Raw genomic sequence first — 20,315 nt, 5'->3', positions numbered from 1 at the left:
CTGCCTGTGATCTTGCAAATGCTATGGCTGCTTGGGAGTGAGAAATGTAGTTTTCAGTGGCACAAGGGACTGCCTGTGATCTTGCAAATGCTAGCTTGGAAGTGGGAAATGTTCTTGTAGAATTTGGGGGGGGGGGTGTTTGGCCAGAACGAGAAGTACATTTCAGCCTTCTGTCTAGGAATAATGCCAAAATGTCCTCCATTTTGAGCATGCCTAAGAAACATGCATTTATATTCACATTTTAAAAAAATTATCAATTTTTTCATGTGTCCTCCATTTTTTTAAAAAAACCGCGTCCTACATTTGAAAATGTGGCCCTACATTTGTCCTACATTTGTCCCGGTTTGGAGGTCCTGCCTTATGGCAACCCTACCCGTAATTGTCTATAGAAGAACCATGATAAATCATTCCCTTGATTTGAAAGCTGTTCCCAAGTTTTGAACTCACAAATATTGTTTACTAGAGAAACTAAATCTTTATATTGGAGCCAACTTTCTTCTCTAGGGTTGTATTTGAAAAAGGCCTCATGAGGGGAGGCCCACAAAGGCATCTTAGTATAAATTAATCTCTTATATTTTTTTTCTACACCCTTAGCAATGGCCTTCTTAGGAAATGATTATTGAAGTCTCGGTTAGCCGCTTCCTTGTCATAGAAGAGGTAAGCATGCCATCCAAATCTCAGATTAACATTTTCTAGATTTAGTAGATCATCATCCTTTAGTGGAAAGTTGGACCATATTACTCCGTTATTAAAGTCCCTCCACTGGCTGCCTATTAGTTTCTGGGCCCAGTACAAGGTGTTGGTTATCACCTTTAAAGCCCTAAATGGCTTGGGTCCAAACTATCTCAGGGACCGCCTCCTCCCATATAATCCTCCCCGCACACTCCGGTCCTCTGGGAGGAATTTGCAGCAGCCTCAAAGATCTAGGCTTTCGGCTACCTCCCAGAGGGCTTTTCTGTTGTCGCCCCCAGACTATGGAACGACTGCCGGACGAGATCCGTCAATTGACATCTTTAGACAGCTTTAAAAAGGCTGTCAAGACGGATCTCTTCCGGCAGGCCTTTCCTGGATAGATAACCCCAGCCTCAGGAACTCTCTTCTTATCCTCCCTGGAAATGCCACCATAGTTTATTGTTTTGTTTTACTTGTTTTGTTTTGTTCTGTTCTGTTTTTGTCTTGTAATGTGTATGTGTTAATGTTGTTAATTTGCTGGTTTTAATTATAATTGATTTAATAATTTTTTAAGGGGGGGAGGGAATTTTGATGTATAATGTATTGTATTTTATTGCTGTTAGCCGCCCTGATTGACCTCAAAGGGGCGGGATATAAATAAATTTTATTATTATTATTATTATTAGTGTTATCCAATCCTTTAACCCTAAGAGGCATGTCGCTTCAAAATAGGTTCTGAGGTTTGGCATGGCAAGACCTCCTCTTTCTATATCATCCTGAAGGTATTTCATTTTTATTCTTTGCTTCTTGCCTTTCCAAATAAATTTTGAAAGCCCTTGTTGCCATCCCCTAAAGGGTTTGTCTGTCGTAATAATTGGTACTGATTGAAACAAGAAGATAAACTTAGGTAGCACATTCATTTTGACCGCTGAAATCCTTCCCAGCAGAGACAAGTTTAGATCTTTCCAATTGTCTAAATCTTTTTTTAGTGAATACCACAATTTCTCATAATTATTAGAGAATAAATCAGAATTTTTATTCAATACCCAAATCCCTAAGTATTTAAATTTAGAAGTTGATCTGAAACCTGTGATTAGTTCAAGCTTTCTTATCTCAGACAAAGATACATTTTTTGTTATAATTGCCGTCTTCTCCTTGTTGATTTTCAAACCAGATACCACTTCAAACTTCTTAAATTCTCTTATCATTTGTTGTGAATCATTAATAGGGTTGCTAATTGTGACCATTAGGTCATATGCAAATGCTCTCATTTTGTATTCTATCCCATTGACCAGAATTCCCTTAATATTTTGGTTGTTTCTTATATTTTGCATTAACACTTCTATAACCAGAACGAAAAGTAATGGAGAAAGCGGGCAGCCTTGCCTCGTTCCCTTACTACTACAACTACTACTACTAATAATAATAATAAGTTTTATTTATAGACCGCTATTCCGCAATGATCATAGCAGTGTACAGTAAAAATTGCAATACAATACAAAAAATTGCAAGGCCTCTCTCCCCTCAAGATGGTGGTCGGGGGGAGGGCTCTTAGTCTTTCCAGGCCAGGCCTCGTCTCTCCCCCTCAAGATGGTGGTCGGGGAAAGGGCTCTTAGTCTTTCCAGGCCAGGCCTCGTCTCTCCCCCTCAAGATGGTGGTCGGGGGAAGGGCTCTTAGTCTTTCCAGGCCAGGCCTCGCCTCTCCCCCTCAAGATGGTGGTCGGGGGGAGGGCTCTTAGTCTTTCCAGGCCAGGCCTCGCCTCTCCCCCTCAAGATGGTGGTCAGGGGGAGGGCTCTTAGTCTTTCCAGGCCAGGCCTCGCCTCTCCCCCTCAAGAAGGTGGTCGGGGGAAGGGCTCTTAGTCTTTCCAGGCCAGGCCTCGCCTCTCCCCCTCAAGATGGTGGTCAGGGGGAGGGCTCTTAGTCTTTCCAGGCCAGGCCTCGCCTCTCCCCCTCAAGATGGTGGTCGGGGGGAGGGCTCTTAGTCTTTCCAGGCCAGGCCTCGCCTCTCCCCCTCAAGATGGTGGTCGGGGGGAGGGCTCTTAGTCTTTCCAGGCCAGGCCTCGCCTCTCCCCCTCAAGATGGTGGTCGGGAGGAGGGCTCTTAGTCTTTCCAGGCCAGGCCTCGCCTCTCCCCCTCAAGATGGTGGTCGGGGGGAGGGCTCTTAGTCTTTCCAGGCCAGGCCTCGCCTCTCCCCCTCAAGATGGTGGTCGGGGGGAGGGCTCTTAGTCTTTCCAGGCCAGGCCTCGCCTCTCCCCCTCAAGATGGTGGTCGGGGGGAGGGCTCTTAGTCTTTCCAGGCCAGGCCTCGCCTCTCCCCCTCAAGATGGTGGTCGGGGGGAGGGCTCTTAGTCTTTCCAGGCCAGGCCTCGCCTCTCCCCCTCAAGATGGTGGTCGGGGGGAGGGCTCTTAGTCTTTCCAGGCCAGGCCTCGCCTCTCCCCCTCAAGATGGTGGTCGGGGGGAGGGCTCTTAGTCTTTCCAGGCCAGGCCTCGCCTCTCCCCCTCAAGATGGTGGTCGGGGGGAGGGCTCTTAGTCTTTCCAGGCCAGGCCTCGCCTCTCCCCCTCAAGATGGTGGTCGGGGGGAGGGCTCTTAGTCTTTCCAGGCCAGGCCTCGCCTCTCCCCCTCAAGATGGTGGTCGGGGGGAGGGCTCTTAGTCTTTCCAGGCCAGGCCTCGCCTCTCCCCCTCAAGATGGTGGTCGGGGGGAGGGCTCTTAGTCTTTCCAGGCCAGGCCTCGCCTCTCCCCCTCAAGATGGTGGTCGGGGGGAGGGCTCTTAGTCTTTCCAGGCCAGGCCTCGCCTCTCCCCCTCAAGATGGTGGTCGGGGGGAGGGCTCTTAGTCTTTCCAGGCCAGGCCTCGCCTCTCCCCCTCAAGATGGTGGTCGGGGGGAGGGCTCTTAGTCTTTCCAGGCCAGGCCTCGCCTCTCCCCCTCAAGATGGTGGTCGGGGGGAGGGCTCTTAGTCTTTCCAGGCCAGGCCTCGCCTCTCCCCCTCAAGATGGTGGTCGGGGGGAGGGCTCTTAGTCTTTCCAGGCCAGGCCTCGCCTCTCCCCCTCAAGATGGTGGTCGGGGGGAGGGCTCTTAGTCTTTCCAGGCCAGGCCCCGCCTCTCCCCCTCAAGATGGTGGTCGGGGGGAGGGCTCTTAGTCTTTCCAGGCCAGGCCCCGCCTCTCCCCCTCAAGATGGTGGTCGGGGGGAGGGCTCTTAGTCTTTCCAGGCCAGGCCCCGCCTCTCCCCCTCAAGATGGTGGTCGGGGGGAGGGCTCTTAGTCTTTCCAGGCCAGGCCCCGCCTCTCCCCCTCAAGATGGTGGTCGGGGGGAGGGCTCTTAGTCTTTCCAGGCCAGGCCCCGCCTCTCCCCCTCAAGATGGTGGTCGGGGGGAGGGCTCTTAGTCTTTCCAGGCCAGGCCCCGCCTCTCCCCCTCAAGATGGTGGTCGGGGGGAGGGCTCTTAGTCTTTCCAGGCCAGGCCCCGCCTCTCCCCCTCAAGATGGTGGTCGGGGGGAGGGCTCTTAGTCTTTCCAGGCCAGGCCCCGCCTCTCCCCCTCAAGATGGTGGTCGGGGGGAGGGCTCTTAGTCTTTCCAGGCCAGGCCCCGCCTCTCCCCCTCAAGATGGTGGTCGGGGGGAGGGCTCTTAGTCTTTCCAGGCCAGGCCCCGCCTCTCCCCCTCAAGATGGTGGTCGGGGGGAGGGCTCTTAGTCTTTCCAGGCCAGGCCCCGCCTCTCCCCCTCAAGATGGTGGTCGGGGGGAGGGCTCTTAGTCTTTCCAGGCCAGGCCCCGCCTCTCCCCCTCAAGATGGTGGTCGGGGGGAGGGCTCTTAGTCTTTCCAGGCCAGGCCCCGCCTCTCCCCCTCAAGATGGTGGTCGGGGGGAGGGCTCTTAGTCTTTCCAGGCCAGGCCCCGCCTCTCCCCCTCAAGATGGTGGTCGGGGGAAGGGCTCTTAGTCTTTCCAGGCCAGGCCTCGCCTCTCCCCCTCAAGATGGTGGTCGGGGAAAGGGCTCTTAGTCTTTCCAGGCCAGGCCTCGCCTCTCCCTCTCAAGATGGTGGTCAGGGGGGAAGGCTCTTAGTCTTTCCAGGCCAGGCCTTGCCTCTCCCCCTCAAGATGGCGGTCGGGGGGAGGATGTAATATGTAGCACTTCTGATTTCTCCCCATTGATGAGTATTCTGGCAAATTGTTCTTGATATATACCTTCAACCCATTTAATATACCTTTCCCCCAGATCGAATTTTTTCATCACCTGTTTTAAGAGGTTCCAAGAGACTTTATCAAATGCCTTCTCTATATCAAAAAAGGCAGCCAATTTCTTATTTACATTGATTTCATGATATTCAATCAAATTAACAAAATGTCTGATATTATCTCTGATATATCTTTTTGGTCTTTGTGAATCACAGATGAAATATATATATATATATATTTTTTAGTCTTTCTGCCAGGATGCTCGCAAAGAGTTTATAGCCATTATTTAAAAGGGAAATAGCTCTATAATTTTCCACTTGGGTTACATCTTTTTCTTCTTGGGGATTAAAGAAATCATTGCCTCTTTCCATGTGGAAGGGAAGTGGTTTTCTTTCAAATTGTTCATCAAGTTTTTTAGTGGTTCGGACAACTCTTGCTGAAATGTCTTATAGTATTGTGAGGAGAGACCATCTGGTCCTGGAGCACTACCTGTTTTACTGTTCTTTATAGCTTGGAGAACCCCTGCAGTTGTTATTGATTGGTTAAGCAAAGCTTTTTGTTCCGGCGTTATTTGGGGCAAATTAATCTTACACATATATTGTTCAATATTTTCAGAATTTTCTGATTGTTGATTATATAAGTTTTTGTAAAAATTATAGAAGGTTTTCTTTATTTTGTTCTGGTCAGTAATCATATGACCCTCATATTGGATCTTGGTTATCATTTTTTTTCTCCCTCTTTTCTTTAAGTCTGTTAGCCAGCCATTTGCCTGGTCTATTCGAGTGTAGAAAATTGTTTAGTTTAAGGTATTTTAACTTAACTTCTGTAAGCAAGAGTGAAAGTTGTTTTTGCAAAAGTTTAATCTCGGTAGTGATCTTAGAGTTTAAAGGATTTCTATTTTGCTCCTCTTCTTTCTCTCTCATCTTATCTAGTATTTCTTGCTGTTTTTCTTGCTGGATTTTTTTTGTATTCAGCATGGTTGTTGTTTTTATAAAGAAGCCTCTTAGAACTGCCTTTGAGGCTTCCCAAACTACTGTATCTCTAGTGCCCTTTCCCATATTTTCTTGAAAATACCATTTAAGGGTATCCTTGGCTTCTTCTATTATCTTAGGGGACTGCAGAAGTTTCTTATTTAGCGACCAGTTGTAAGAAGTTTTCTTTCTTTTGATTTTTAAAGCGATAGCGTTATGGTCCGACAATGATCGTGGGACTATGTCCATTTTGGTAGATTGAACTGTAATTGTCTTAGAGGTCAGAAAAAAATCTATTCTAGAAAGAGTCTTGTGTCTGCTGGAAAAGAAAGTGTAGTCTCTTGCTTTTCCATACAAGTGTCTCCATGTATCTACTAATGTGCGAGTCTCCATTATTTTAAAAAAAGAAGAGGGGAGCTTCCCTTGTGTTTTTTTCCTTCCATTACTTTGGGGTCTATCAAGTTCTGGGTTGATGACCGCATTCCAGTCTCCCATCATTACTATCTCCGGGTGTTCCATATTCAACATCAATTTATATAAGGAGTGATAGAATTTATCTTTTCTCTCTTGGGGACCATTAGCTCCTACAAGTAGAATTATTTGGCCCTGTAAATTTATTTCTACTCCAATATAATGACCTTCATTATTGTTAAAAATTTCCTTTGCTTCGATAGTAGACCTCACATACATAACAATTCCCTTCTTCCTTTTTTTGGAAGATGAAATAAATTCATTGCCCAGCTTCTTATTTTTCAATAATTCACCTTGTTTTATATGTGTTTCCAATAGGCAAACAACATCTTTTTTTAATTTTGATAAATAATGAAAGATTTTTTTCCTCTTAATCAGTGAGTTGAGTCCCTTTATATTCCATGAGAGAATATCCATATACTATTTGTAATTAAGTTTAATGGGATAAAATTATTGTTTTACCTCTCATGTTAGTCCCATTCACTCCCCAATTTACAATTTTTAAATCTACCTTTTTAGCCCCATCCAATGGAGTTTCTTCATCGGAGAAGTTCTCTTTGTCTTCATCAGAGGTCTCATCGTCTCTCCTCAAGTTACTTGTCTGCTCTTAATAATAATAATAATAAACATTTTATTTGTATACCGCCCTTCCGTAAGATCAGGGTGGTTTACAGCATTTAAAATACATAGAATTCCATTAAAAAGCCACATCAAAAATTACAAATATGACATAAAACAAAAACAAAACCAACAACAACAAATGCCCCCGGGTTAGCCAAACCGTTGCCCGTGCGGCTTGTGCGGTGGGGGGGCCTATACGGACTTAATCGGGGAATGCGGCTTGAAACAGGTGGGTCTTCAGTTCCCGTTTAAATTGGGCCAGGGAGGTAACTGAGCGGAGCTCTATGGGCAGCGTGTTCCAAAGGGCCGGGGCGGCGATGGAGAAAGACCTCCTAGAAGTGGAGGATAACCTCGCCCCAGGAACCCTAAGGAGTTGCTGCCCAGATGTTCTGAGGGTGCGAGGCGGAATGTACGGGGAGAGGCGGTCCTTCAGGTATCCTGGGCCCAAGCCATTTAGGACTTTATAGGTCATCACCAGCACCTTGTATTGCGCCCGGAAGCGGATGGGCAGCCAATGGAGGTTTTTTCGTTGCTCTCCTCCTCAGAGTCATTTTTCTTATCTTCACTTCCATTGACATTCATTATTTTCCCCCCATGCTTCCTCCAAAAGTCTTTTGCCTTCTGCGCTGAATTTAATTTAACCTATTTTTGATTCCATTTAATAGAAATTCCTTCCAGTTTCTCCCATTTATAAAGCACCTTGTATTTATTTAGATTAGAAGTTATACATTTGTAATTTCCTCTTTTTTGGAAAATCCTCTTGGGGATGTCTTTAAAAATTTTTAATTCACAACCTTCTACTTCCATGGGGTTTTCATAACTGAGGAATAGCAGTTCGCCTCTTATTTTTTCCAAATAAAAGAGATCACCACGTCTCTAGGAAAGCCTTTTTCTTTAGCAATGATGGAATCTACTCTGAATATTTTATTTACATCCTTTAATAAATCCTGGTAGGGGATTTCCATATAATTTGCTATAGCAGGTACTAAATAGTCATATAGGCCTGTTACAGACTGCCAAAATAAAGCTGCTTCGGGTCTCTTTGGAGGTATGCTGTTTAAATGATGCATGCATCCTAAGAATCCGGAAGCTTCACCAAAGCTGCAGTCCAGTGCTTAGGAATGGAGTGTGGCTTTGGCGTGACCTCTGGACTCTTAGGACCCATGCATCATTTAAATAGCATACCTCCAAAGAGACCCGAAGCAGCTTTATTTTGGCAGTCTGTAACAGGCCATAGATTTTTTGTTTTAATTATTTAAGGCCTCTAATTATCAGAGCATCCCTTAAACTGTTGAGGGAATTCTCCTAAGCTTGGAAGAAGCGGGGTACCTTTAGGATCATTGACATCTGTGTATAGCAGAATTCACTGAGGAGGACTCCATGTCTGGGTGAATGAAGAAGGTTTCATTAAGAAATATCCATTTTTGTATCTTGAACCTGTGATGTAGATTTTTATGATCAGTTTTATCACTATATCTCATTTTTAGGTACTGTACTTTTAATGTATTGTTTTACAGCCATACAGTACTCTATATACATTTTAGAATCCATGTTATTACATTTTAGTTCTTTTTATTTGCTTTAGAATTTCTATAGTTTTATAGTGTGTTTTACTTGTTTTAACGTTATTTTGTGTTATATTGAAATGGCCTAAGGGCTAATCAATCAATATTATTATTATTATTATTATTACAAAATATGCAAGAGTGCCATCAAGCACAATAATAATTCAAACATAAACAGCATTGAGAGCTAAACAAAATGGCAATCTGGAAACTGGAGAGCGGAGTTTGAGAGATGCAGAGGGGTGATAACTCCCAGTCTCAAGAGGAGGCCATGGAAATTGGGAGAGGTTCAGACTGGGGTCTGAGGGTGAGACAGTGAGAGGGAGATTCTCTCTATGCCCACAAGGGAGCCAGGTTTTGGGACCAAGATTGATATCTGAGCTCCTACCCTCAAGGGGTGGGCTATCTTGCAAGGTAACAAAGACCCAGGAAAAGACATTGGGATTCAGGGCAAAAGCAGTGACTGGATGAGGACAGCCCCAGGATGTCTGGATAGAGAGGGCTGTTGGCTGGAAGAGGGCAGAGGGCAGAGTTGTTTTTTCCTTTGTCTCCTGGTGCAAGAGGAAAGGGCAAAGGGCCTGGGCTGAGGAAGCAGCCAGAGTCTCTATTGAGCTTGGTTGCAGCATTACCTGGGTCATAACCCTGTACTCAGTGTGAAGTCAAAGGCCTTCATAGCTGACATCCATAATTTTTTGTGGGTTTTTCGGGCTATGTGGTCATGTTCTAGAAGAGTTTATTCCTGATATTTCACCAGCATCTGATGATGCCAGCCACAGATGCTGGCGAAACGGCAGGAAGAAACTCTTTAAGAACATGGCCACATAGCCCGAAAAACCCACAAAAAAATGTCCTCAGTCTCCGCTCCTTTCTCATGGGAAATACACCTGGGATTCCAAAGGTCATCCTGGGACCTCTTAAGAGCATGTTGGCCGCAGATTTGAAAATATGGAGAGCCCAAATACATTGCAGGGTGTACTGACATGGGGCGCCACCTTGTCCTTTACTCCAGTTAACAAAATGGTCTGTAAGCAATGTAGAAAGATTGCTGCTGACAGAGATGTACTAAAAGGAGGCAAGGAAAAGGAATAGGAAAGGCAGTAGGGACAGGGCAAATGGAAGGATGCTGCATTGAGAATCTGAGGGATGTGGATTTTGTTGTAAAAGAGTGTTTACATAGTCTCTTGTTTTCCATGCTTCTTTTGGGTAGAGCCATGCAGAGGAGCTTTGGGAAGAAGATGCTCAGTTCTGAGGTCCAGCACCAGCACTTCAGGCAGTTTGTCTTCCAAAAGGAGGCTTTGGGGCCCCGAAAGGTTTGCAGCCATCTCCACAATCTCTGCTATCAGTGGCTGAAGCCAGAGAGACACACCAAGGCTGAGATGATGGACCTGGTGATCCTGGAGCAGTTCCTGGCCGTCCTTCCCCCAAAGATGGGGAGCTGGGTTCGAGAGTGTGGAGCAGAGACAACCTCCCAAGCAGTGGCCTTGGCAGAGGGCTTCCTCCTGAGCCAGGCAGAGGAGGAGAAGCAGGGAGAGCAGCAGGTGAGCACATTTGGAGGGGATATTATTATTATTATTATTATTATTATTATTATTATTATTTTGTAGATTTTGGATGGTATTGTACGCGGAAGACACGGTTTGTAGCCAGATTACTAACTGGGTTTGATTACAGGAAACCCATGACTCCCTTTAGAAACAAGTTTGCTGGTTATTGATTCAGCTCCAGGACCAGTTCATTGTGCTGGTTATGTCCTGTAAAGCTCATCTGGAGTAGGAAGAGGAGCAGGTGAGATATTTTCATCTGGCCATATTCTGGGCATCACTATTTCTTTGGAAGGGATTTTGATAATTCTTGAACAAACTGAGGCTTAATGTAAACAAAAAAGAGGGTATGCAAAGTGATCTTGTAGCACCTTTGGATTAACTGCAAAAAAGTTGTAAGATAAATTCTGGTAGATTTGAGAATATAAACCAAATCTATGAAAGCTTATGCTATAATGTGTTTTGTGCAGTTAGTCTCAAAGGTGCCAGAAGATCCCTTTGCAAACTGATATTTCAGACTTACATAGCTATGTCTCTGAAGAAAAAGGGGCTGCTGGTCAGTCAAAAGGCGGATCAGAGAGTTTAGGAAGGGGCATTTACACTATTCATCCAGAGAGCTCTTAAGCCTTACTGAACTACAAACCCCAAAATGCAGCAGCAGGCAGGCATAGTATTTACAGCTCCCTAGCCCCCTTTTAAGAGTGTAAAGCAAAAAGCTCCTAAGATTGAATGCCTCTTTGAAGAACCTCAGCAGTCGTGAGTGAAACTCTATTCAGGAGCAGGAGTTTGTGTCTCCAGCTCCTTCCAGACTTGGCCGTGGCATTTCTTTTCCTGGCTGGCAGTCTTCTGTGTATGGAATCAGTTTTTCTCACAGCGCTAACAAATTATTCTCTCTTTCCCCTCCCTCCCCATTTCTGCTTCTGCTGCAGGACTTGTTTGTGAAAGAGTTGGCTGAGAAGGAGAAGAGTCCTTTTGAATCCGGTCAAAGGCAGCGGCCAAAGTGGATCACGCAGTACAGAGAAGAAATGTCTTCCTCAATGAGTAAGGGCTAAGAGGGTAGTTTCTGCTTTGATTCCTTCTTCTCAAATATGTCTGAAATATCCGGACTCTATCCATTGCACCACTTTATGTAGGCTAACTAGCACTTTGAAATTACATGTATACCTCAAAGCCTCTGACAGTGGAGTATATTTTACAAGGACATTTTATACTTGACCAGCCTTCCTGTTCCTCCTCATCCTCTTTGTTGCTAGCTTTTAAAAGCAAGATTGAAAGATGGTGAAGGAGGATAGGAGAAGGGCAGTTTCAGTATCCAGTTACAGTGGCATGTCTGCAGAAAACAATGTAATAAAGCCTGGTGTGGGAAATGTTGTATGCTGCATTTGCACATGTAGGAGAGACTGGAAGGAGAGAGATGGTTTAGAAATACTCTTTCCTTTTCTCTTCTTGCCAGGAGGCGGAATAAGGACTGGGTCTAAGTGTACAAGCACATCTCTTCACCCTGATGGACTCAGAACACCTTCTGGGAGGCTAGATCAGGTAAGGAAAAGGATCTCAAGTGAGCCAACGAAGGGCTGGATTGGGTGCTTATCTCCCTTTGAAAACTCCCTGGTCCCCACAGAATCTTGTTCTTTCCCTTTGCTTCCATCACAAGTGGCCACTGTAAGGAACCTTTGGATGGCATTTTTTAAGCATTTCAGTTTTCTTGAGCAATCTGAAAGAATTAATTTTCTCTTTCTGCAGGTGACCTTTGAGGATGTGGCTGTGGATTTCACAGAGGAGGAGTGGGCCCTGCTGGATCCAGGCCAAAAGGCCCTTCATGGGGAAATGATGGAGGAGATTCTGGGGGCCCTGTCCTCTCTGAGTAAGGCTCCCTCTTTCTTGGGATTGTGCAGCTTAGAAGTGCTGAAAAGTATCCCTGAGGGTTCTTCTTCAATCTTGATAGATTACAGCAGGCTGAGTAGTTTTCTTTCAGCTTTGCTTAGGTCTCTGGCCTCTCTGGCCAAGAAACCACTGGGTAGCAAGGGGAGGGTTTCACTAGCTGTATCCCCTGCACCAAGGGCCTAGTTTGCCTCCTCCAATTGCCGCTGTGGCCCCATCCAACCACCATTAAACATGAAGTGAAAGATTAGATTGTTAAGGGCAAGTGGGAAAGCGGAAGTAGAAATCAGCCACATCTTGCTTCCTTGCTCCCACTTAGTCCAGTTCCTCCCACTGAATCCTCTGAAAATGGATACAGAGGGAGAGCCTTCCAGGGAGGGGAGGGCCGGATCTGGAGGAAGTAGCTGCCATTTCTTTCCCAGACCTTCTTGGCAAAAGACGGAGAAAGCCAAGCCCTGATGTTGATGTAGCGACCTCTATGTGAACCTGTCATAGGGTTTCTCATCAAGATTTGTGCAAAGGCAGTTTGTCATTGCCTTTCTCTGAGGCTGAGAGGGTGTTCATTTGTACCCTGGTCTCCAGCGATCTTAGTCCAACACTCAAACTACTTTTAGCTGGTTCTCCTTTGGTCCCTTTAGATAGCAAGGGATCTCATGCTCTCATTGGAAGAACACAATTTGGGACTGGCCAAATAAAACTGAAGATAATGAAGGTAGACTTGGACCTCCTGATCCACAGATTCTTTATCCATGGATTCAACCGTTCATATCTTGAAAATGTTGAAAAACATATACATGCCAGACAGCAAACTTTACCAATTATTTTAGATGCACCATTTTACTCTACTACTGTATTGAATAAGACTTGAGCAATCCCAGAAGATAGCAATAGTCCTCTGCACCTACTTTGTGATGTAGATATTTTTGGATTAGAAATTCCAAACATTTTCAAAATGTTTATTAGGACACTAGTATAGCCGGCTCTTGATATCTGAGAGGGTTCTGTTCTGGACATTCCCCAAAACACATGAATGGCAAAAACCCAGGACCTCAAGTCTCATTCTTCCCAATTGCAGATAGACCTCATGTGTATGCTGCCATTGGGGAGAATGCGATGGGACCAGCTGTGAATGCTTCAATCCGCAAATGACAGGCCCATGAAAAACCGACTGTACGTTGTACAGATGTTCTTTAACTGCCCTGGGTCAATGCTAGGGAATTCTGGGAGCTGTAATTTATTGTGGCACCAAGGATATCTCTGACAGAGAACGCTCATTGTCTCACAAAATGAAAATTCCCAGGATTCCCTAGCATTGAGCCTAGGCATTTAAAGTAGTCTCATACTGGATCATTTCTGTAGTGCAGTACTTCTCAAATAGTTGGGCGGCCCCCCCAGGGGGGGCGCGAGGCTCTGTAAAGGTATGTTATGCAGAGGTGTACTTATAACAATTTTATAGACAAATGATACTATTTACAGTCGCGCGGGGGGCGCGAAATGTTTTCTTCTTCCTAGGGGGGGCATGACAGAAAATAATTGAGAAGCACTGTTGTAGTGTGTTTTGTACCTACAGGGACCTTATCTTGCTGTTCCCCAAACTAATTTTCACACGACTTGAGAATTTCTTGTTAAGATACGTCATACAGTTAAAAATTGCTGAAATGAAAAAGTGCCAGAAATTAAGTCCACAGACAGATGCTCTAAAGTTCTTTCTTCAAATGAATACATCAGTCTGTATTTCAACAATACCTGATGGATGTAAGAGCTGGGAGCCAATCCCCAGTCTCCATGAATGCAAGACCACTTGCTGCACAATGCTGATTCTGCATTAATGCCGCCAAGCACAATCTGTTGCATTTGTGAGAAGTTCCCCTACTTTCCTGGCACATTTTACTCAAGATCAGAAACCATCCAGACGTTGTTTGTCCAGAGGCTTACAATGGGAAATGGACAGCAGAATTAAATCCCTTGTCATGCACAGAAATAAGGTACAGTGGGGCTGGTGGTCCGGAACAGATCCCCTGCGTAAGAGAAGGGCCAGCTGTATTTGGATAATTCAGAAAATGGTTTATTACATAAAGAGACAACTCAGTTAGATAATCTGTCAAATATATGAGGCTCTGTAATTTCCAATGTTAGTTGTGTTCACCCAGCCGTAGAAGCCATTGAGGAAATACCGGCCAGTGTCAGTGATGCACATTCACCTTTGGAAAGGGACATTAGAATAGGAAAACCAAGATAACTGTGTTTAAGACGATGGGTGAGACAGGAGATGAACTGAAATTACTAGTTCCTAGTTCTATTCCAACTCTATGACTCTTTTTAAAAAAAAACATTATGATTCTATGAAGCCAAAATCCTTAAGGATGCCTGCTTTCAATGAAAAAGAACTTAACTCTTAGGTGAACCAATGAAGAGGTACTGGAGTCTGATCTATATTTATGAGGTTTTCTGATATACATTTTTTTCTGAGCAGTACTTTCTCTCCCTTCCAGGCAGTGATGGGCAACTGAAAGAGTGTAAAGAGAAGCCATGGCAAGCATTGATGCAAAGAGACCTGTGCAAACAGGTAAAAGAGAAGGAAAGAAAAACTGCCACAGAAAACGAGAGGAGAACCACTATCCAAGGAAGAATACAGAAACAAAAGAAAAGAAGTAAATATCTTTGCCTTGCACATGACAGAAGGTTCAGTTCTAAAGCAACTCTTACTCTTCGCAGGAGAATTCAGACAAAAGGGCAAGCAATCAAAGGAGGTGAGTGTGGAAACAACTCCAGTTTTATTTCAGTTAAACATTTTAACAAAAAAATGAGGCCATTCAAATGCCTGGAGTGTGGGAAAAGTTTCATTGAGGAAAGAGCCCTTACTGATCATCAAAAAACTCACACAAGAGAGAAATGTTTTAAAACCCTACAGTGTGGACAAGGTTTGATTGAGAAAAGAGCCCTCATTCCTCATCAATCAACTTACACAGAGGAAAAAATCTTTAAATGCCTGGCGTGTGGAAAAGATTTCGATCGGAAGATACAACTCTCTTGTCATCAAAAAACTCACACAGGAAAGAAACCCTTTAAATGCCTGGAGTGTGGAAAAGGCTTCACTGGGAAGACACAACTCACTTGTCACAGAGTAACTCACTCAGGAGAGAAACCCTTTAAATGCCTGGACTGTGGGAAAGGTTTCGCTCAGAAGGCATACCTCTCTTCTCACCAAGCAACACACACAGGAGAGAAACCCTTTAAATGCCTGGAGTGTGGAAAAGGCTTCATTCAGAAGACACAACTCAAATATCATCAAAAAACTCACACAGGAGAGAAACCCTTTAAATGCCTGGAGTGTGGAAAAGGCTTCATTCAGAAGACACAACTCAAATATCATCAAAAAACTCACACAGGAGAGAAACCCTTTAAATGCCTGGAGTGTGGAAAAGGCTTCATTAAGAAGACACAACTCACTTGTCATCAAGCAACTCACACAGGAGAGAAACCATTTAAATGCCTGGAGTGTGGAAAAGGCTTCATTCAGAAGACACAACTCAAATATCATCAAAAAACTCACACAGGAGAGAAACCCTTTAAATGCCTGGAGTGTGGAAAAGGTTTTGCTCAGAAGACACAACTCACAAATCATCAAAAAACTCACATAGGAGAGAAACCCTTTAAATGCCTGGACTGTGGGAAAGGTTTCGCTCAGAAGGCATACCTCTCTTCTCACCAAGTAACTCACACAGGAGAGAAACCCTTTAAATGCCTGGAGTGTGGAAAAGGTTTTACTCGGAAGACATACCTCTCTTTTCACCAAGCAACTCACACAGGAGAGAAACCCTTTAAATGCCTGGAATGTGGAAAAGGTTTCACTCAGAAGCCAGACCTCACTCGCCACCAAGTAACTCACACAGGAGAGAAACCATTTAAATGCCTGGAGTGTGGAAAAGGCTTCACTCGGAAGACACATGTCACTCGCCACCAAGTAACTCACACAGGAGAGAAACCCTTTAAATGCCTGGAGTGTGGAAAAGATTTTACTCAGAAGGCACACCTCTCTTCTCACCAAGCAACTCACACAGGAGAGAAACCCTTTAAATGCCTCAAGTGTGGAAAAGGTTTTGCTCAGAAGGCATCCCTCTCTTGTCATCAAACAACTCACACAGGAGAGAAACCCTTTAAATGCCTGGAATGTGGAAAAGGCTTCGCTCGGAATACACAACTCACATTTCATCAAAAAACTCACACGGGAGAGAAACCATGTAAATGCCTGGAGTGTGGAAAAGGCTTCACTTGGAAGACACAACTCACTTGTCACCAAGTAATTCACACAGGAGAGAAACCCTTTAAATGCCTGGAGTGTGGAAAAGGTTTCACTCAGAAGACACACCTCTCTTTTCACCAAGCAACTCACACAGGAGAGAAACCCTTTAAATGCCTGGAGTGTGGAAAAGGTTTCACTCAGAAGACACGTCTCTCTTTTCACCAAGCAACTCACACAGGAGAAAAACCATTTAAATGCCTGGAATGTGGAAAAGGTTTCATTCAGAAGGCAGACCTCACTCGTCACCAAGTAACTCACACAGGAGAGAAACCCTTTCAATGCCTGGAGTGTGGAAAAGGTTTTGCTCAGAAGACACATCTCTCTTGTCATCAAACAACTCACACAGGAGAGAAGCCCTTTAAATGCCTGGAATGTGGAAAAGGTTTTGTTCAGAAGAGAGACCTCACTCGTCACCAAGTAATTCACACAGGAGAGAAACCATTTAAATGCCTGGAGTGTGGAAAAGGTTTCGCTCGGAAGACACACCTCTCTTCTCACCAAGCAACTCACACAGGAGAGAAACCCTTTAAATGCCTGGAGTGTGGAAAAGGCTTCAATGGGAAGACACAACTCACATATCATCAAAAAACTCACACAGGAGAGAAACCGTTTAAATGTCTAGAGTGTGGGAAATGTTTCATTGTGAAGACACAACTCACTCATCACCAGGCAACTCACAAAGAAAAGGAACCATTTAAATGCCTGGAGTGTGGAAAAGGTTTGTGAAAAGAGTCTTTACTCGTCACCAAAAAACTCACACAGGAGAAAAACCCTTTAAATGCAGGTAAACAGCATTCCTTGCAAACATGCTTGCCACATGATCACAGAGTAGTTTCTGACAACGCTGGCTCTTTGACTTAGGCGCATTAAGTCCACCCAAAATCGGCGGCCTGCCGGCACCGCCGGTTGCTGCATCTGGGAACTGCAGTGGTCAAACCACGCGGTTCCTGGACGCAGCAAAAAGAAGCCCCAAAATGGGGCTTCATTTTGCTCCCCGGAAGTGTCGCCGCAAGTTGCTAATCATGCACTTGCTTTGTCACTTCCACTGCACGACGTGCGGACGCTACATGTCTATTATGTCAAGATGGTGGTGCCCGTGTAGAACGGGCGCTGCCATTTTATAAGTACCCAGGATGTACTAGGGTTAGAGGCATACGTAAAGCATGCCTTTTCCTAACCCTAGTACGACCTGGGGACATACTTTACGCCCGTCCGTAACAGGCCTTAGTAACGGACATGAGGACTGCTACTTACCGTCAAACACAACTTGACAACTTTATCAGTAGGGACTACCTTTACCTTTATGTGGAAAAAGCTTCACTCAGAAGACAAAATTCCGTCATTATCAACAAATTCACACTGGAGAGAAACCATCACAATGCCTGAAACGTGGGAAAGTGTATATTCAGAAGGCATTCCACAGTTGTCATCAAAAAAGTCGCACAACAGAAAAGCCATTTAAATGCTTTGAGTATGGAAAAGGTTTCATTCACAACCATCAACCAATTCACAGGACAGTTGGAATTTTTTTTAAAATAGTCTTTATTGTTCAATCATATAAAGTTAAAAAGAATTGCAATGTAGTTCGAAATACACAAAGAAAAATTTACATTCTGTTCACTTTACATTGTTAATTACAAATCATCTTCCTATTAATTCACTGGATTTGTTCAAGAGTACTTTCTCCTATAAAGTAAAAGGGTAGAGAACCATCTATATTGCTATGTATTAAGCAACATGTACAGAGAGGAAATAAAAAAAATTATATATTTAAGCGTACATTCAAAAATAAAAAACCCTCTTCTTTGACTTTTTCTTTCCCCCTCAAAAGAGGCAATGTACTAACATTGTAGTAATACAAATTAAATTTTTAGCTCCTCAGCTCTGGTTCTAAGTAGGATGCTTTATCGGAGGTGTTGTTTCTACAGATAACAAACCTGCAGCAGTAAAGAAAAAGGGGTTATATGAATAAGCGAAAAGGAGGGGGAATGACATTACTGTCCAATTTTTTAAAAAGAGGGGGGAAAACAGTAAAGAGAGAGGAAGATTCCGCTATTAAGTCTCTAATAAGTTTGTTTTTATGTTCCATTTCAATTCTCAAATTTTCAGGACTTTTTCCCAATTTTCTTTCCACCATATCTTGCTCTTTTACCTGACATGAAATCTTATCCAACTCTCTGTATTCGTTTACTTTCCTCATCCAGAGGTCCCATGTGGGACATTTTTCAGATTTCCAGGGTCTAGCTATTGAGACCCTCGCCGCAGTGACTAAATAAAGTATAATTCTCCAGAACCTCCTTTCATCTTGTACATTCAGAATTGATGTCATATTAAGCAAATATAGGTGTGTTGCAGACCGGCTAAAAGCGGCGGTCTGCTGCCGCCACTGGTTACTGCATCCGGGAGCCGCAGCAACCTAACTGTGCGGTTCCTGGGCGCAGCAAGAAAGAAGAGCCAAAATGGTGCTTCTTTTTGTGCCCCGGAAGTGGCGCTGTGAGGCACTGGTCGCGCACTCGCGGTGTCACTTCTGCCATGCGACGTCTGGACGCTACGCATCCACGATGTCAAAATGGTGGCCCCCGTGTGTACGGGCGCCGCCATTTTGTACGGACTCGGCCCGTACTAGGGTTGAGGGGCATGAGGAAGTGACACCCCTTCGCAACCCAAATAATGTCAGCAACTCATCTGAGCCATATAGCCAATGCTGGCATACAGCAGAGTATGACTGGCAAATTCAGAAATGTGGTTCACAGCCCTCAGTTGAGATAACAGCAGCTGGATGTCTTCCAGGAACTGAAGAATGCAGAGGCTTTGGGAACTCTCCAGCAAACCCTGACTCAGGCTCCTGCTGATAAACGACCAGACAAGCCAAGTCTCCTGAAGTGCTTCTTTATTTACCGAGTGCTTACCAAATCACTATAATACAGATCACACGAATACCAACTGCTACTACAACCCACAAACAATCACTGGAAGCTCCTGAGTTTATATAGCCTTTAGACCATGTGGTCTCCCAAACTCAGTCACTTCCTGTCCCACAGTGTAAAGTGTCCCACTGTGCAATACAGACAGATGTTTCATCATCCAGGCATAGGTGCACACAGGCACCAGGGTGTCCTTGAGCCTATGAGCATCAGCTGTGCTTGATCAGCCTTGTCTTTCTCGGTGCTAGCTGTTCATGGTCAGACACACACACACATCTAAGCATTTCCAGTGTGCTAACTTTAACCCCTGACAAATACGCCCCTTCCTAACCCTAATACGCCCTTTAGGCGCGTCTGTTACGCGCCATAGTTTGGGGTTCATTGCAAATTTTATCTCAAATATCTGCTGAATTGTCTTGTGAATCTCTCTCCAAAATTTCCGAATTTCTACACAACTCCACCAAACATGGAAGATCGGCATTAAAGATATTTGACTATTTAAAATTTTCATGCTCTTCAGAAGAATGAAAATGTTTTCTTTTTATTTCATGCCTGCATATTGTTAGTTTAAATAAAATGTTTGATGAAACGTGTTGAACTGAGATAGAAGATTTTTAAAGTTTCATATTTAGTATGCATATAAATGTAGTTTGTAGAAATAAAGGTACATGCATTGGAATGAATTTGAGAGGCCCAGGAATGCAGGCAAAAGAGTAAGATTTAAGACATAAGAGCTCAGAGTGACCCAAGGCTCTGACCTCGAGGTTCTGGAGATTGTTGTTAGTTGAAGTTAGCAGAGAGACATGAATCCTGGAGAAGAGATATCTCCGCAAGGACTAGAAGGGGGGCAAAGACAGATAAGACTAATAGGCTAATGGAATGTGGCTAAAATGTACCTTTAATGTATTCATGTATCTGTACCCTGATTGTACGAAAATCCTATATGTTTAACTTTTACCATATCCAATGGGATATGCCAGCTAGAGTTCTTTGTTTCTATCCTATATAAAGGAGCCATTTTTCTTTATTCGGGGCTCTGGGATCTTTGTTGGAATGTGAATTCCTCCCAGAGTGACAGCTGTCTAAAATAAACAATCTGTGTTTTGCAAATTCATCTTTGGTCCCCTCCTTTCTGATTCTGTCAGACCGGGTTTGCTGTGAGTCAAGTGGAAGAACTTGCAGTGTTTTATCAGTTT

General features: G+C 44.3%; 1 protein-coding gene across 1 annotated transcript; it reads left to right on the top strand.

Annotated features, from left to right (window-relative positions):
* Positions 1 to 132: 132 nt before the first annotated feature.
* Positions 133 to 20,310, top strand: LOC149320757 (uncharacterized). The gene is made up of 6 exons (XM_089503044.1): positions 133 to 657; positions 9,678 to 10,008; positions 10,941 to 11,052; positions 11,465 to 11,550; positions 11,755 to 11,875; positions 14,385 to 20,310. The coding sequence occupies exons 2-6, from the start codon at positions 9,682 to 9,684 to the stop codon at positions 16,919 to 16,921; spliced, it is 3,183 nt and encodes a 1,060-aa protein (XP_089359170.1). The 5' UTR covers positions 133 to 657; positions 9,678 to 9,681; the 3' UTR covers positions 16,922 to 20,310.
* Positions 20,311 to 20,315: the final 5 nt, after the last annotated feature.

Source organism: Sceloporus occidentalis, unplaced genomic scaffold (assembly GCF_023333645.1).
Source record: "Sceloporus occidentalis isolate IW3139 unplaced genomic scaffold, rSceOcc1.0.p SCAF_1, whole genome shotgun sequence".
Classification (NCBI taxonomy): Eukaryota; Metazoa; Chordata; class Lepidosauria; order Squamata; family Phrynosomatidae; genus Sceloporus; species Sceloporus occidentalis.
The sequence above is the reverse complement of the archived record's forward strand: the minus strand, read 5'-3'. Positions and strand labels throughout refer to the sequence as shown.

Bases quoted from the DNA above. Each gene is read 5' to 3' on its own strand.
- LOC149320757 (XM_089503044.1), top strand. From the start codon at position 9,682: ATGCAGAGGAGCTTTGGGAAGAAGATGCTCAGTTCTGAGGTCCAGCAC. The intron at 10,009-10,940 runs GTGAGCACATTT...CTTCTGCTGCAG, and splicing joins AGAAGCAGGGAGAGCAGCAG to GACTTGTTTGTGAAAGAGTT. The intron at 11,876-14,384 runs GTAAGGCTCCCT...TCTCCCTTCCAG, and splicing joins GGGGGCCCTGTCCTCTCTGA to GCAGTGATGGGCAACTGAAA.